Genomic DNA, 16,394 nt, shown 5'->3' with positions numbered 1-16,394 from the left:
GATTCATCTATGTTGTGCACATTCTTTTTGGCATCATTCTCTTCCTCCTTAGTCTAGGTGAGTTCCCCATCTTAGCCTCCATACCTTCTTACCTTCAATCCATGTTTCTCATAATTTCCAAATAAATATCCCAAATGCTTCAAATCCATCAGTTTTCCCCCATCCCGTTTCCAACCAATATTTTCAGATTTATTTTATAATGTCTCTACTTCTCAGTCTCTTCTCCAGCCACAGGATAGCTAGTTATTCTGATTTTTCATCTCATATTCACCTGCCTCTGTATTTGAGGACACTGGTCCCCATCTCTAGAAAGGAAGGACTCATTCTACATCCTAACTCATTAAGAATCCCTCAAGGCCCGATTTTTATGTCTCCTGCTTTGGAAAGTGTCTGTTTTTCCTTGCTCAGATTTTTCTCGATTACTTTGTCTAGATTTCTTCTTTGTGTACCATCCCCTCACCCTCTTGTACCCTATTATTTGTGTGCATGTCCTCTCTGGGGGTCCTATCTCCCTCTCTTTTTTTAATCTTTATTCCTAGCCCCTAGCATATAGACTTGCATATGAATATTTATTAAATATTCATTAGATTGTTGAATTCAAAGGATGGTGGGTTAGGGTTAGATGATAATTACTCTATGAGTTGGAGTAATAAGATGGCTTCATAAAAAAGGAAGGGTGCACCCTAAGGTAATGATTTTCTTTCTGGTTAACCCAGTATGACAATGACATTTCCTTTGAAAGGTTATAAGCTCCCCGAAGGTAGGGAACATGTGCATTTAGCTTAATTTGTACAACTTGCAAGTAGATTTTTTTTTTTTTTTCCTTTTGTAACCATCTGCCTTTCTGCTGTGGTTGATGTCACCTTGACTCTCTCCAGGGTGTGCTCTCAGACTTGACCAAAGTGACTCGTCTCCATGGCGTGGATCCTGTGGTCCTGGTCCTGATAGTAGGCGTGGTGATGTTCACATTGGGCTTCGCCGGCTGTGTGGGGGCCCTGAGGGAAAACATCTGCCTCCTGCAGTTTGTAAGTAACCTGGGGCCCAGGTGTTGTGGGCTGTGGGACAGAGAGATGGAGGGGAACAGAACTATCCCTTGTCCGTAGAAGCAGATGACCATCTTATGACATCAGACTCCTAATCTAAGGAGAAGCCTGTCCATCTTATATGGAGATAATCCTTACACAAGTGACCCTGCTGTTATTTTGTTTATTTTAGTTGATGTGTCATATGTCAGTCAATAGAATTATTCTGTATTTGGTATAGCTGTTCTTGAATGACTGGGTATCTGCTCTATAAGTATAGGGCCCTGGGAAGAGGAGGCATTTCAGATCTCGAGGAAAATCTGAAGTCCACTTCATTAGAAGGGAACATGGCCTTTTTAGCAAAGGGTCATTACCTCAAGCCTCTGCCCCAGTGTCTTGTATTGTAAGTGATGTAATTTTAATCCCCACACTGAGAAACTAGGAAAGAAGGTGCTTATAGTTGTCCCCATTAGTCAAGGCACAGTCTACCAATTGATATTGCTTTTGAAAACTTTAACTTGGTTAATTAATAGATCTATTTACTGTTTCTTCCCAAGGTCACAGCACTCCCACACCTGTAGGACCCATGGAGGTTGTCCAGTGGAGAGCAACACTTGTCTCCTTATTCCCCCAAATTTAGATCAATATACAGTGATTTCCTCCTATTAATTATATTTTCATGTACCATTCCTCTTTTTTTCACTTCTCCTTTCATTCCATTAAATATGTAATGCAAAAAACCCAACCAGTCCCTTTTAGGTAGAATTAAATAAGAAATATTTATGGAGTTTCGAGAAAATAGGATTACATTTAGATAAATTCATTTTGAGATGCTTTCAGTTACAATTCAGGAGGATCTGGTGGGAAAACACCTGTTACATTGCTTTGCAATATATTATTTTTTATATTTATCGAATCATTCTGTATTCCCTGTTCTGAATTTAGATAGCATACATTGAATGTTTTATGTACTTCTTGCCCTCTCCACTGAAGCTGGTCTCTAAAAGTCTGCCAACTCTTACATTTTCTAATTCTTTGCAAATCTGCAATTTCCCTGTGACTTGTGGCGAGTAGAGGCTTAGCAAGTCAATTAGTAAGCATGGGAATATTTCCTAAAGGTACAGTCCTAGAGAACTGCAAATCCAGCATGGAAAAAGTGTGTTGGGTTTGGGATCAAGAGGACATAAAATAAATGTGTTGGAATTCTCTTCCAATTAATGAATGCTACCATCTATATATTATTAACATGGCAACATATAATACATCCGTGGTATACATGAAACCATGCTCGTTTTCGTATATTATATGAATATGTGGACACATCATTAATATTTTTTTGGTTATGGTTCCAACTTATCCAGTTCTTCTTGGCAGAGATACTGGGATGGTTTGCCATTTCCCTGATTTAGCTCATTTTACAGATGAGGAACTGAGGTAAACCAGTTAAGAGATTTCCCCAGAGTCAAGCAGCTAGTAAGTGTCTGAGATCAGATTTGAACTCAGGAAGATGAGGCTTAAGGTCTGACTATCTACTGTACCAAGTAACTGCCTATTAATATGTAATAATAAACATACAAATAAATCTATTACTAATAAAATGGGCCTTGTCCTCCTAGAGATTTTGCCCTAATGGAGATTAAATATGGATTCTCAGGTTTTAATTTTTAAGTGTTTCATGAGGCCCTGAGAGAGAGGGACCACGGAGCCAGCCTCATAGCCAGAGAATCTGAGGTCCAGGTCTGTGTGACCCCAGGCAAACTAAGTAACCCTCTCAGTGCTTTAAGCCAGAGGTGTCAAAACACTGAGGCCTGATGTGGCAGTAACTGGGTCTCAGCCAGATTAAAATGTAATTGGGAAATATCTGACAAAATAAATTAAAATATGGCAATTGGGAAATATTTGACCAAGTAAATTAAAATAGGGTAATTGGGAAATATTTGACCAAATAAATTAAAATATGGCAATTGGGAAATATTTGACCAAGTAAATTAAAATATGGCAATTGGGAAATATTTGACCAAATAAATTAAAATATGGCAATTTGGAAATATTTGACCAAGTAAATTAAAATAGGGTAATTGGGAAATATTTGACCCAATAAATTAAAATATGGTAGAAGGTAGATAATGTTAGTATGTGGTTTTCTAAGTCAATGTGCAGCCTAGAGGGATTCTTTGTGAGGTTTTCCCATTTGTTTAAATTGGACACCACTGCTTCAGGCAGCTGTCTGAGAACCTTAAGCTATAGAGAAGATGCCAATCTGTGTTAGGGAATGCTATTCCTCATTTAGCTTCCTACATGATTGCAGGCAAACATCACGGGTATAGTAGTCCTTATCCCTGTGCCAGTGATAAGAGTTAAGGAGTTCGGGGAAAATAAATCACTTATAACTAAGAACAGTGGAAAAGTTTTCACAGAGGGTCTCAAGACTGGAAGAATTGAGTAACAGTTTCCTGTTATTCCCTCCTCTTTTTCTGTTTGCTTTTAGTTCTGTGGGGCCATTGTACTGATATTTTTCCTGGAGCTGGCGGTTGCTGTGTTGGCCTTCCTGTTCCAGGACTGGGTGAGGGACAGGTTCAAGGAGTTTTTTGAGATCAATATCAAGTCTTACCGAGACGACATCGATCTGCAGAATCTTATTGACTCCCTGCAGAAAGCTGTAAGTCACTCTGTCCTTTGTTGTTTTATCTCTGTCTTTTTCCTACTCCAGAATCTTATGCTGAGGCTTCATTTTGGTGTGAGGTGAGGAGCATGGGTTCTTGAAGCTTTTCCTAGAGAGTGCTGGTTTTCTAGCGGGTATTGTTAATAAGGCTTGAAGGATTTGAAGGGTGGACCTCATAGCACACCGAAAGCCTAGCATTCAAGGACCAGCTTAAGTTTGGAAGGAAAATTGGTTTTCAGTCATTTGACTCAGTCACTTAATCAGTAAACATTTATTAAGCACCTACTGTGTTCCAAGCATTGGGGATATAAAAAGAGGCAAAAGACTGAATCAACAATAAATACTTATTAAGCACCTACTATGTGTCTGACACTGTGCTAAGCATGGGGGTAGAAAAAGAGGCAAAAGACAGAATCAATAATAAATGCTTATTAAGCACCTACTATGTGCCTGACACTATGCTAAGCATGGGGGTAGAAAAAGAGGCAAAAGACTGAATCAATAATAAATGCTTATTAAGCACCTACTATGTGCCTGACACTGTGCTAAGCATGGGGATAGAAAAAGAGGCAAAAGACTGAATCAATAGTAAATGTTTATTAAGCACCTACTATGTGCCTGACACTGTGCTAAGCATGGGGTTAGAAAATGAGGCAAAAGACTGAATCAATAATAAATGCTTATTAAGCCCCTACTATGTGCCTGACACTGTGCTAAGCATGGGGGTAGAAAAAGAGGCAAAAGACTGAATCAATGATAAATGCTTATTAAGCCCCTACTATGTGCCCTGACACTGTGCTAAGCATGGGGGTAGAAAAAGAGGCAAAAGACTGAATCAACAATAAATACTTATTAAGCACCTACTATGTGCCTGACACTGTGCTAAGCATGGGGATAGAAAAAGAGGCAAAAGACTGAATCAACCAGTTAATTGGGAATGGTTTAGGGATGAAGGGGATGAACCAGAGTGGTGACAATGTCAGAGTACGAAGGGGGCATCTGTGAAAGGGGCTGCAAAGGTGAAATCAAATGGCTTTAGTAGCGGATTGAATATGGAGGCATGAGGTGGGCAGTGAGAGATAGTGAGGAATTGAGAATGTAAGTAGATTGTGAGCCTGAGAAATTGAAAAAATGTGTTGCCTTAATAGTAACTAATTGCATCTTGTCCTCATTGGGGGTGAAAGTGGGGACCCAACTCATGGCGTTGGTGAATGCTCTGCTCTTTCTTTTCAGAATCCCAGCTTCTTTAGGCATTTTGCTTTTTTTGGTTTGTTTTTATCCTGAAAAAAGAACGAAAACTGTTTTGTGTTATTCAAAAGGGAATGGAAAAGATCCACAAATAAGGAAGCACACAGAGGAAATCTTAAACTGACCAAGATTAGACTTAGTTTTAAGGATTATTTGAACCAGTAAAACTCAGATATAACCCCCCCAGTTTTGCTTGCCTCTGCTTGGGATTGTATGATTGTGATGCCTTAAAGTTGGAGAAACTCTCAAGAGAACCTGTTGTCCCATTTTGAAAAATGACAGCCACCTTTTCTGTTTTCATCCATGTCTAGGTTTCTGTGGTTATTTCTTGTCTTTGTCTCCTTCATTTTCCAGCTGACAATATGTTTTGGTGTTTCCTCTGTATGCTAGTGTTAAATAACAACACACACACAAAAAATTTTGGTGTTATCCATTCTTCTCATTTTCCTTAAAAGATGAATTCTGTATCCCCTCTTTCCCACTGTTCGGTCTCTCTCTCTCTCTCTCTCTCTCTCTCTCTCTCTCTCTCCCTTCCTCTCTCTCTCTCCCTCCTTCCCTCCCTCCCTCCCTTTTCTTTGAAAGGGAGGGAAACATCAGGGTACATTGTTAAACACATTCTAATTATCATAACGTCAAGTCTGTTTATGCATAATATAGTTTCAATCATTCAATAATTATCCATTCCAGATATATACCAAATGCTTAAGAGGGATACAAAACCCAACAAGATACAGTTCCTGTCCTCATGAAGTTCACAATCCAGTTGGGAGATTACATGCATGGATGCACATTTACATGTATGAAAAAGTGAATTGATGCCAGTAATAAGTTACAAAAGCCAAATGAGTGATTACTCCACTGCTTGCTGTGGAGAGAGATACTGAATTGATGTAGTTATAGAAATGGCTTCTGAACTAGAAATTTGAGACAGTACTAAATAGAGATGATATATATATATATATATTGGGTCCATTATGTCATTTGGTCACCAAATGACAGTCTATGGCTATAGTGATGAAGATGTCTGTTTGTTTGTTCTGTAGAACCAATGCTGTGGGGCTTATGGCCCTGAAGACTGGGACCTCAATGTTTACTTTAATTGCAGTGGAGAGAGCTACAGCCGAGAGAAATGCGGTGTCCCATTTTCTTGTTGTGTACCAGATCCTGCAGTAAGTTGTGTTTTCTTTAGGTTTAAAAATTTTTTTTTTGATGCCTTTTTTTTTTAATGTCATAGTCATTTCTGGAAATACCAGTCTAAGAATTGAACCTTGTGGTTCAATTCTTTTATTGTACTTTGTACACAATTGAAAAAACAAACCAAAAAACAAAGGAGTTAAATGCAGAAACCCTATATAGTGATTGCATCAGCCATTGTACCTAACCTTCTACCTTAGTTGTATTCCACTTTTCTATCAATGGAAGAGTTACCCTGTCATCTTTTGCCAAGTTGGGATCATTACAGTTCCCATTTCTCTCCATGCAAAGGTACCAGGTTCTTTTGACTGTGACTCTAGTTTCTGTGCTCAAACTCTGGTGGTATCTAAAGTGATTAGCTTGGACAGCTGCCTTTTTATAAAAGGGGAGAATGGCCTCTTGGCAAGTCATGAGGTAAGTGAAACACTATTGACTCTATTAAGGCCCCCCAAACAGTAGAGCATAAGAATCTTGAATACCCAAACCAGATGATATTTAGATCAATACCTTGGTCTTGATTTCTCTCAGATTAGCAGCCTTTTAAACCAAGAGTTTGGACAAGTTTTGTTTGGTCATTTATTTGATGGATCTTTTTGAACACATGTATATATATTCACATATGTAGTCTTTACAAAGGATTTTGGGAAGTCTTCAAAGCATATATAGATGGGTTAATATTACATTTATTACATAGTCCTAGTAATTCAGTTAATAGTTTGCAAATTCCGAATGTAAGAATTAACTGTGATGAACTCACCTAACTTCTTGTACCTTAGATTCATTCAGATGTCGACAAAAGTGGCCATATAGTATTGATTTGAAAGCAGGTGGCTCTTGAAGTCAGCCACAACTTTCTTGAATCCTAACAAGCAACTTTTCATCCAAAGGTTTGACTTGATTATGAGTCAAAGGAGCAGGAAAGAATAAGAACAAAGCAGATTCTTCCATCAATTTGATGCTACCTGTAGGAATGATTGAGTATATTTCTGTCTGAGGTACTTAACGTTGGGTTCTTCTAGAAAAAAGGAAGGTTAAAGAGGGAAGAAAAAAGTCAGATTCAGTAATAAAATGTACATATATATTTATAGTAGGCATTCATGTGAGTTGAATCAATATGTGCTTGCATGCACACACATGTGGGTTCGTGTGGATTATGCACACACACACACACACACACACACACACACGAATGAATGAAATTCAGGGCCTAATTCAGAGGGTAGTTTTGTTCTCTTTGGCTTTCTTTGATTGCATATTCACGTTAAGACTTTGAGTGAGTTCGGGTTTGTTTAGGATTCTGGAGATCTGTGGCAGAATAAAGTCTCCTTGCCTTTTAATCAACAATATAAGATCACCTTATTGCATGTAACTAAAACAAGCTACAGAGAAATTATGTTATTTCTTTAGGTAATAAGAATAGCATCTTAATTCTTATTTTCTCAGTTTATAGTTTGTTCCTGAGCTATTAGAATAATATAATAATATTTGTAATATTGACTCATCCAGATCTGCTTTTACAAAGGTGACTCAGCTTGGATTCACTGTGTGAATAAGCTTACTTCTCTGGGCCTTCCAATTCCTTCATCTATAAAGTACATTAAAAAATAGGTTAAATTATCTATAAAATAGAGATCATAACAACTCCTATTTCACAGGATTGTTGTGAGGATAAAATGAAAGCATCTTATGTAAAGTACTTTGCCAGCCTTTCAAGGTCTCTCTAACGGCTGGTCTTTATTATTATATTCCAAAACACTTTGCTTATAACACCCTTGGCAGGTTAAAGGGGTGTAGGTATGTCTCTATTCCCTTTTACAGGTTAGAGGAAGAACCTTTCAAGTTCAGTCATTCACCCATTGTCCTATGGCTAGAAAGGGGTAGAGATATGTACAAGATATTTTTCTCAATCCTAGGATGAGAAATCTCTCCCAAATCATTACATTTCCTAAATGTAGCTCCTGCCTTTCAGTATCTGTAGCACAACTAAATTGACTGAACTAGTATGGGCCGTTGCCACCAAAATCTTTTGTAATTTTTCCCAGAAGGCTGCTTTCTCTCTTTCCCCTTTCCTGCCAGCCTTCTATGGTACTAATCTTTTCTAATTTCTCTTGCAGCAAAAAGTCGTGAATACACAGTGTGGATATGATGTCAGAACTATGGTGAGAACCCCTAATGCTTATGGTTATCCCCTTTGACTCAGCTTCCCAATTTAGCACACACGTGTAAATTAGAATGGGAAAACTAGGAGCTAAGTGCAGAGGTGAGATTCCAGACCCAGTAGGGGTGAGCCCAGTGAGAAGAAGTAAGCAACCTAACAGGCATCCTCCCCTGGGTTGGGGTAAAGGAGGAAGGAAATGGTGTTTCATGTTAATTTCAAGCTTCATTAACCAGAGGTCCCCAAACTACCTATTGCCAAGTTAGTGGGAAAGAAAAGAAAGAAAGGAGGAGGAGAGTTTAGGATTTGCAGAAACTCTTTTATTTTCACATTTTTAAGATGGTTTATTTTAGTCAAGGAGTCTTCTTTTTTTCTTTTAACGGTCCATTTAATGTATTCATAGTTTCAAAAAACTGTCAGACTTGCTGAAAATAATTTTGTTTGGGTACTCTTGTTAACATGCAGTTGGAGTCAGTAAATTCCCCTTCATGTCAAATGCCCCCCAAATTAACTAATTTAGGGTTCATTTATCTCAGGTATTCAGATTCAAGAGGGGAAAGCGTTAGACTGGTTTCATCACTTAGTGTGTCGTGAAGGAAAAACACTTAGGAAAGATATTTATCTTGCTTCTTGCTGGTAGTATCTGGTGACTGTTAATATGGTGTTTTTATGATTAACTGTGTGGAAATAAATAGTGTGGAATCATAGGCTTAGCTAAAGTGAATATGATCCCATACCATCTTGGGAGTGTGTGTCTCAGTTCATGGTTAACTGAAAAGAGTAGTAATGCAGACAATTCAAATATTATTACATTTGCTTTGGGACATTGTGGTGTATGTTACAGTCATTGTAACTCCCTAAGAGGCAATTGTTAGTCTGAGACAATGCAATTTCCTGAAGGGCAAGGATTATTTATTTCGTTTGGTGTTTGTATTTCTAGTGCCTAGCAGTACTTTAAATGGTGGACTAGGTATTTATGTTGATTAATTGATTTAGTTCCATCTTATATTCTATAAGTTTAGCAGCTAATGTTGGAAAGTGTCCTAGACTTCTCATGATGAAATTTAGTTGGTCAGCTCTGCTGAAGATATCAGTTGTAAATGATGTGGAAATAAGTGAAGGAACTTTATTAAAGTGACACATTATGGCCAAAGATACACAAACACAGATATTTGCTTTTGAAATAAAAAGTATAGTTATAGGATCCTGCTTTTAAAATGTGTGGAAAATTCATTTGTCTTTTTGACAGAGGTAAACTTTGGTTAAATATCTCTGGCACAGTGGATAGAGTGAATTAGGAAGACATCTTGAATTCAAATTTGGCCTCAGATACGTTTAGCTGTGTGATCCTGGGCAGGTCATTTAACCTTGTTTGCCTGTTTCCTCATCTGTAAAATGAGCTGGAGAAGGAAATGGCAAACCACTCCAATATCTTTGCCAAGAAATCTCCTAATAGAGTCACGGAGAGTCAGATACAACTGAAAAATTACTTAACAACAAACATACATATGTGGACATACACACTTACATGTATTTATATGTATGTGTAGTTATTTGATAGTCTTTAAATATGTCCCTTAGTTCACTTTCTCCATCTCTTTCATTATCATATTCTAAAGACTTTGGAAGACACCATCATTGTCAACATCACTGCATTTAGAGATCAGACAACCAATAGCTATCACTACATTCCTAGGAATCCCCTTTTTCAGAATTGAGACTTTGGGGATCAGTTGGAAGGTAGGTTGTCAATTGTCCACTAATGGATCTCTCAGAATAATGAAATCAATCCACAAGCATTTATTTAGCATCTACTATTTGTCAGGTACCATGCTAAGTGATAGGGATGCAAATAGAATGAGCCAAACAATTCCTTCTCAACAGGACTTTACCTTCTCATGGAGAAGATAACAAACACATCAGTATGTAGAGAGAATATATATATATATATATATATATATATATATATATACACCAAAGTAATTAACAATTAACATTGGAGAGAAATCGGGAAATGTTTCCTTTAAAAGTCTGTGATTGAAGGAAGAGAGGGATTCTGTGAGGTAGACTTCTGTGAGGTGAAGGATAGACACAGTAAAAATATAGAGAAAGAGAGATGGAGTGATTTGTGTGTAAGAAAGCTCATTTGCCTGGCTTATCGAATGTGGAGGATTATTCAGTGAGACTAGATTGAAATTGGGGTCAGCTAGTAAAGGGCTCTGAAAACTCAACAGGGGAATTTGTATTTTTTTCTTAAAAATAATTGGGAACTTCTGGAGTTAATTGTGAACATAACTAGGATAGATGATCTCTGGATGTCATGCAGAGCTCTAGGATTATGTGACTCAATCTCCCCCCATGGATACTGATTTCCAGATTTTTGCCCTTATTTACCATTCCCCTTTCTTCAGCATTAGGAGACTTAATAGTAATGCACATGTGATGGCTCAAGAGTGAGGATATTTGTGTATGTGTTTCCAATGCAGACAAAGAATAAATGGGACGAGTCCATCTTTACCAAAGGCTGTATCCCTGCTTTGGAAGCCTGGCTGCCTCGGAACATTTACATAGTGGCAGGCATTTTCATTGCTGTCTCCTTACTACAGGTCAGTACAAGGTATCATTGGACCCTCCCCAAAGCAGGAGGTAAAGACCTGGGCGGGGGGAGGGGGGGGTCATTGATTCTTCTGAAACTGCTTCCCTTCTTTTGAGCTCTCCTCTTGTAAAAATCCTTTTGAAGAATTTTTGACCTCTGAACTAAAAAGCTTATGTCAACAGCTAACGGTTCCATAGTTTTAAAGTTGGAAATTGAGAATTAAAAAAGTGAAAAAAGATTGTTGGGGATAATCTTTTCACGATTTACTTGGTTGGTGTTAAGTGATGGATTTAATTGCTGCTACAGAATATCAATTTGGTTATAAACTAGTTTCTATATTCATGATGTTCACCTCATTCTCATTCCTTTATTAAACATCTCTTTGCACTTGGAGGTAGCAAAGAAAATGACAGGATAATAAGAACAGTAGCAGTAGTAGTAGTAGTAGTAGTAGCAGTAGTAGTAGTAGTTGTAGTTGTAGTAGTAGTAATAGTAGTAGTAGTAGCAGCAGTAATAGTAGCAGTAGTAGTAGTAGTAGTAGTAGTGATAATGTTGTAGTAATAGTAGCAGTGATAATGGTAGTAATATAGTAGTAGTAGTGGTAGTAGTAGTAATGATAATAATAATAGTAATATGATGATGATGATGGTGATGATAATCAGCAATTCTGTAGTACCTATTATGTGCCTGACACTGTTAAGTGCTTTACAGATATTACTTCATTCTTGCAAGAACTCTGGGAAGTAGATGCTATTATTGTCCCTACTTTACAAAGGAGATAGACAGAAACTAAGTGACTTGTCTAAGGTCACAACAATAAGAGGTATTTTGAGGATATATTTCAGTCGGATCTTGATTACAGCCCTGGAACTCTATCCTTTGTGCTAGCTGGCTGCTTCAGGATCTAAGCTTTTGGACCCTTTTGAATCTTTGGGTCCAGGCCAAAAGGTAGTCATACCTGGTAGGACAATTGATGGGTAACTGAGAAAGGCAGTTTCAAGAGAAAAAGGAGTTGGCCCTGCCAGCTGGTGTCAAAAAAGACTACATCTCTGACAGTTTTCATGTACCAAAACCTCAGAGCACATGGTTTCTGAAGACTGGACCACCTCTTGGGTTAGATATTACATTTTTGTAACTTTCCCATTGTAAAGGAAATATAGACCAATATAGTAACTTCTTCAAGATAATTGTTGATTCTATCTGTATAAAAATATTGGTAGGAGTAGGGTCACATTTGCTCCAGGGCACTATCCTTTGATATGCTAAAATATTGGGCTGTGGGAAAATAGTCACTCTACTATACTATAGGGTTGGTGGAACTACAGATTAGTGGAAATTAGATTAGGAAAGCACTGTATAATTAAGAGTTACACAGCTGACCAGGCAGTTCCATTGCTGGGCCTCTTATTCTTCCCCCAAAATCATAATGATGAAAAAAAGAAGCTAGATATATGTTTAATTTATACAAGTAAAAATTTGGATATAGTTTGAATCTTCAGTGGTTAGACATTAGCTGAATAAATTACATTGTGTTAATGCAATAGAATATTATGCCATAAAAAAAATAAGTATTAAGCATACATACAAGAAATATGGAAGGACCTTTTTGAGGCGATAAAGAAGGAGGAAAAATGTGTGAACACTTATAACTCTTTAAAAAGAAGCAAAGAGGGGAAGGACATTGAAGGAAAAGATGGAAGAATTTGAGGGAAACTTGAGAGGGAACACAGGATAAAAACATTTTCTTTGCTTATTAATTCATTTTGTTCTGGTTGTTAAGGGCCATGCCTTTTGTGTATGGCTTGCCCTTTTTTTCTGTAAGCTTATTTTTGTTGCTGGTTATTAAATTTGAAGTAAAATTTAAAAATAGTAAGAAATTTAAATTTTTTTTAAAAATTAGGAGGGACTTAGGTCCCTCAGATCTAATTAAAATAACTGGATCTGCTATGGGACTTTGGATATTCATAATTTTTTAGCTTGAAAAAGATTGATGTGTAGGTTTCTTGATCTTTTCTTCAGTCTTTCTCTGGATAGTATATAATTTGTGCTCTGTGGGTAGCCAAGAATGTTGATGTGATTTATTTATTTTCACCATCTGTCTGCTGGCTGTTCTTTGTATGGGCCCTGGAGGCAGGAGCCAGTCTTGAGTGAGGTCTCTACCACTTCACTCTTGCCCTGTCTCCCTCTCCTACCTTCTGTCGTCTTCCCTTTTCCCCAAACCAAGCATGAGCCCTTTCAATCTGATTTCAGATATTTGGCATCTTCCTGGCCCGGACCCTGATTTCGGACATTGAGGCTGTGAAGGCTGGCCATCACTTCTGAAGATCAAGTCCCACCAGCTGTGAAAGTGAATCCATTTCACTGTCATTAACTTTTCATCAAGATGCAAAGAAGTCGACAAGCTAGTCTGACAGCTCTTGGCTGCCTTTCTACTACCATCTCCCTCCACATCGAATCTTCCTTCGGCCATCAGTAGTAATTCTGTTTCTGCTTCGTGCTGGTGTGGAAGGAAGAGGGGACACTAAACAAAGCTCAGAAGACCTGATGCCCACCAGAGCTTCCATCCAGTGGGGATCAGGACCAGGGGAGGGTGGTGGGGATTGTGGCCTAGCAGCCGAGACCTGACCTGTAAGGGCCAAGAGTTGGGTGTGAAACATGAAGGGGAAAACCTAAGAGACTGATAAGCCCAAATCTTAGGGCACCTCTAAGCGTCATCTCAGCGTCGATGTGTGCAGGATATCACTGTCTTAGAGCCTGGCCTTCTTGGCTCCCAGTTATTGCAATCTGAATTCCTCCTTTGCTTCACTGGTGCTTACCTTGTTGGGTAGAGAAAACCCAATACTGGGAAGACAAAACTACATAGAGAAGTCTCTATTCTGTCAGGGATACCCGTCACAAAGAAGTTGAAGTTGAATTGCTTCTTGGGTATCTTGTCTTTCTAAAGGGAAAGTCCAGGGAATGAGAGATTGATTGATTCTGTGTGTGTGTGTGTGTGTGTGTGTGTGTACACAGATGAATTTAACTGGGTGCCAAGATAATCTGAATCAAAGAGAGTGTGGAACTTCAACTGTGCAGAAGGCATAGTGACCCTGAGCCAATGTAGATACTTTAGTTAAAAAGAATCTTCTTTTCCTGCCTCCCTGAGAAAAGCTTCTAAAAGGCAGAGCCTCCATGAATGTCCTTCCGAAGGCTTTTCTGAGGGGAGAAGCCATCTGCTTTTGTTCTAATAGCATTAGTTTCCAAAGGCATTTTGGTGGTGGGGGGACGTCTGTGGTTTGGATTTTACTCTAATATGTCTCATCATTTTCTCAAAATTTGTAAATAGTTTTATTTATCTGGGTAAACACATTTTCTCAGAAGTACTTTTATTGTTTTTTTAGAGCTTCTCTTTCCCAGCCCCCAAAAAGCCTTGTATCAAGGTCAGACTTTATACATTGACTATGTGGCTTTTTATTACCCTTAACTAAAGTGATCCTAGCAACTTTCTTAAGCTCATAAATTGGAGAGAAAGTGCTGCCTTGCTCTGGTGAAGGGAATTTCCACACCTGGGAGTTTCCTGTGCCATTGAAATCATAAGTTCACTTCCTAACTCAATCATTTATTAATTTGACTTTAGCTGGAATGAAATCATTTTTTAAAAAATTTATCTGGGTTTTTTAAAAAACTAATATCCCTGATGATACTGTATAATTTGTCTTGAGTACGTTTCCCCTTAGTTTTCTCCTTGTCCCCCAGCCTCCATCAACTGATGCTTCAGCCCCTGATTTTTCATTGCTGCCGAAAAAGGATATGGGGAAGCTATCTTCCAAAACCAGTTAGTGTTAAGGATAATAGTTGACTAAAAGATTTTTTAGGGGTTCTAGAAGCCATTCAGTATTCTCATTTTTGTTGGAAAGCTCTACCTAGCTGAGAATGTTTATTTTCTCATCCCCTCCCAGCTCTTCTACCCTCAAGTCCCATTTTTTTCTTTTTTGGTTCCCAATCAGGCAGGTTCTCTTCAATGCTTATATTGTCTAGCTTTATCACATCATCTTACCTAAACTCCATCTTGCTCCTTTCACATTGCTTATTTTTGTTTATTGAGAGGTGTCTTTATTACATGAAATCTGTTTCCTCTACTAATTAATACTCCCCTTCCTTGGCCTCTCTAATTGGGGCATAGTCAGTTTTGTGTTGGGCCATTTACTAACAGTCATTCCTACTTATAATGGTGCCCTATTTGTTCAGGGATTGCTATGTTTAATGTTCATGCCTAATATGATGTAAGTTTTAGAATGGTGTAGGCTGTTTTTTTTTTTTTTTTTTAAGTTTTGTGTGTTTGTAGACTAGGGAAAGAATGATTCCTGTGATTTTGGAAGTGTGATGCCTTTCTTTGACCGCCAAACTTGTTTTTTTTGTTGTTGTTTTTGAATTATATCTTTATATAAATGTTGATTTTTTTTCTTATTTCCCAAGTGATGTTAAGTATCACAGTAGTAAATAAACATGGCTACCATGGGAATCAAGGGCTATTCGAACCTGACAGCAATGATTGATGGCCAAGGCAAATGGCCTGTGGCTCAATTTGGGATATATTTCATGGGCAGGGTTCCCTCCCCCGATTCTAAACACAATTTTCAACTTCTTTTTTATGTGAAGACCAAAACTAAAGTAAAATTGTTCATGTTCCAACCTATCCTAGACTAGTTTGTGGCAGCGATTTCTGCATCCACAAGGGAGGCCTTGATCCTCCAATACTGTTTGTTCAGGATAAAGGCATAATTTCTCATATTTGGGTTATTTGGTTATTTTCAAGGTTATTTTCAGAGGTCACCGGTACTGCCATATGTCTGGGCCACAATCTTTCCCACAGTTGAACTTATGATGAGCTACATCAGGATTTCTGGGACAGTTAAATGAATGTCTGAAAGAAGTAATAACTTGCTTTTGATTATGATTGGGTTTTTGCAAAGAACTTTAGATCTTGTCTGACTTGAATTTCACAACAATCCTGTGATGTAAGTACTATATGTGTGTGTATACACACACACACACACACACACACACACACACACACATACATACATATATATATATATTCCCCCCCTCCCTTTTGGATCTGTTTTATTTTAATAGCGTAAGGAATTCTAAATGAGGAAAATTATCTCCACTAATGAGAAAAATTATCTCCACCAATGAGAGTTGCTACTTGTTCTTCAGCACAAAGCCTTAAGCATTTGCCTGGGTCTCACAATGTCTAGTATATTTAAAAAAATGAACTTTGAATGCTACAGGTGGAATTATCCTGATGTTACAGATAACTGAGACTCCGCAGTGAGATTTAAAGAACCCCCCAACAGGTGACCTAGTTTTACAAACAGATTTGTCACTGGAATCTCAGGGGCATTCATACCCAATCCATTTTGTGTTCTGTGGTCAAGTTGGACTCTTTAGTTTAGAAAAAAACAGCCAACACTATTTGAACTTTTGTCCTCTGGATTGGAAGTGTAGTAGGGTATCCTATTTCCTGTTAGCCAA

At 38.0% G+C, this 16,394-nt stretch overlaps 1 protein-coding gene across 3 annotated transcripts in view; it reads left to right on the top strand.

Annotated features, from left to right (window-relative positions):
• TSPAN14 (tetraspanin 14) overlaps nucleotides 1-15,647 on the top strand; it is a 92,470-nt gene extending 76,823 nt beyond the window's left edge. For all 3 annotated transcript variants that reach the window (XM_031956364.1, XM_031956365.1, XM_031956363.1), the window contains 6 exons: nucleotides 879-1,025; nucleotides 3,511-3,681; nucleotides 5,976-6,101; nucleotides 8,241-8,285; nucleotides 10,768-10,887; nucleotides 13,128-15,647. In XM_031956364.1, the coding sequence (XP_031812224.1) occupies nucleotides 879-1,025; nucleotides 3,511-3,681; nucleotides 5,976-6,101; nucleotides 8,241-8,285; nucleotides 10,768-10,887; nucleotides 13,128-13,199 (681 nt within the window). In that variant the 3' untranslated portion in view covers nucleotides 13,200-15,647. The remainder of the gene's footprint in view (nucleotides 1-878; nucleotides 1,026-3,510; nucleotides 3,682-5,975; nucleotides 6,102-8,240; nucleotides 8,286-10,767; nucleotides 10,888-13,127) is intronic.
• Nucleotides 15,648-16,394: the final 747 nt, after the last annotated feature.

This window comes from Sarcophilus harrisii, chromosome 2 (genome assembly GCF_902635505.1).
Source record: "Sarcophilus harrisii chromosome 2, mSarHar1.11, whole genome shotgun sequence".
NCBI lineage: Eukaryota > Metazoa > Chordata > Mammalia > Dasyuromorphia > Dasyuridae > Sarcophilus > Sarcophilus harrisii.
This window is presented reverse-complemented; position numbering and strand designations above follow the sequence as displayed.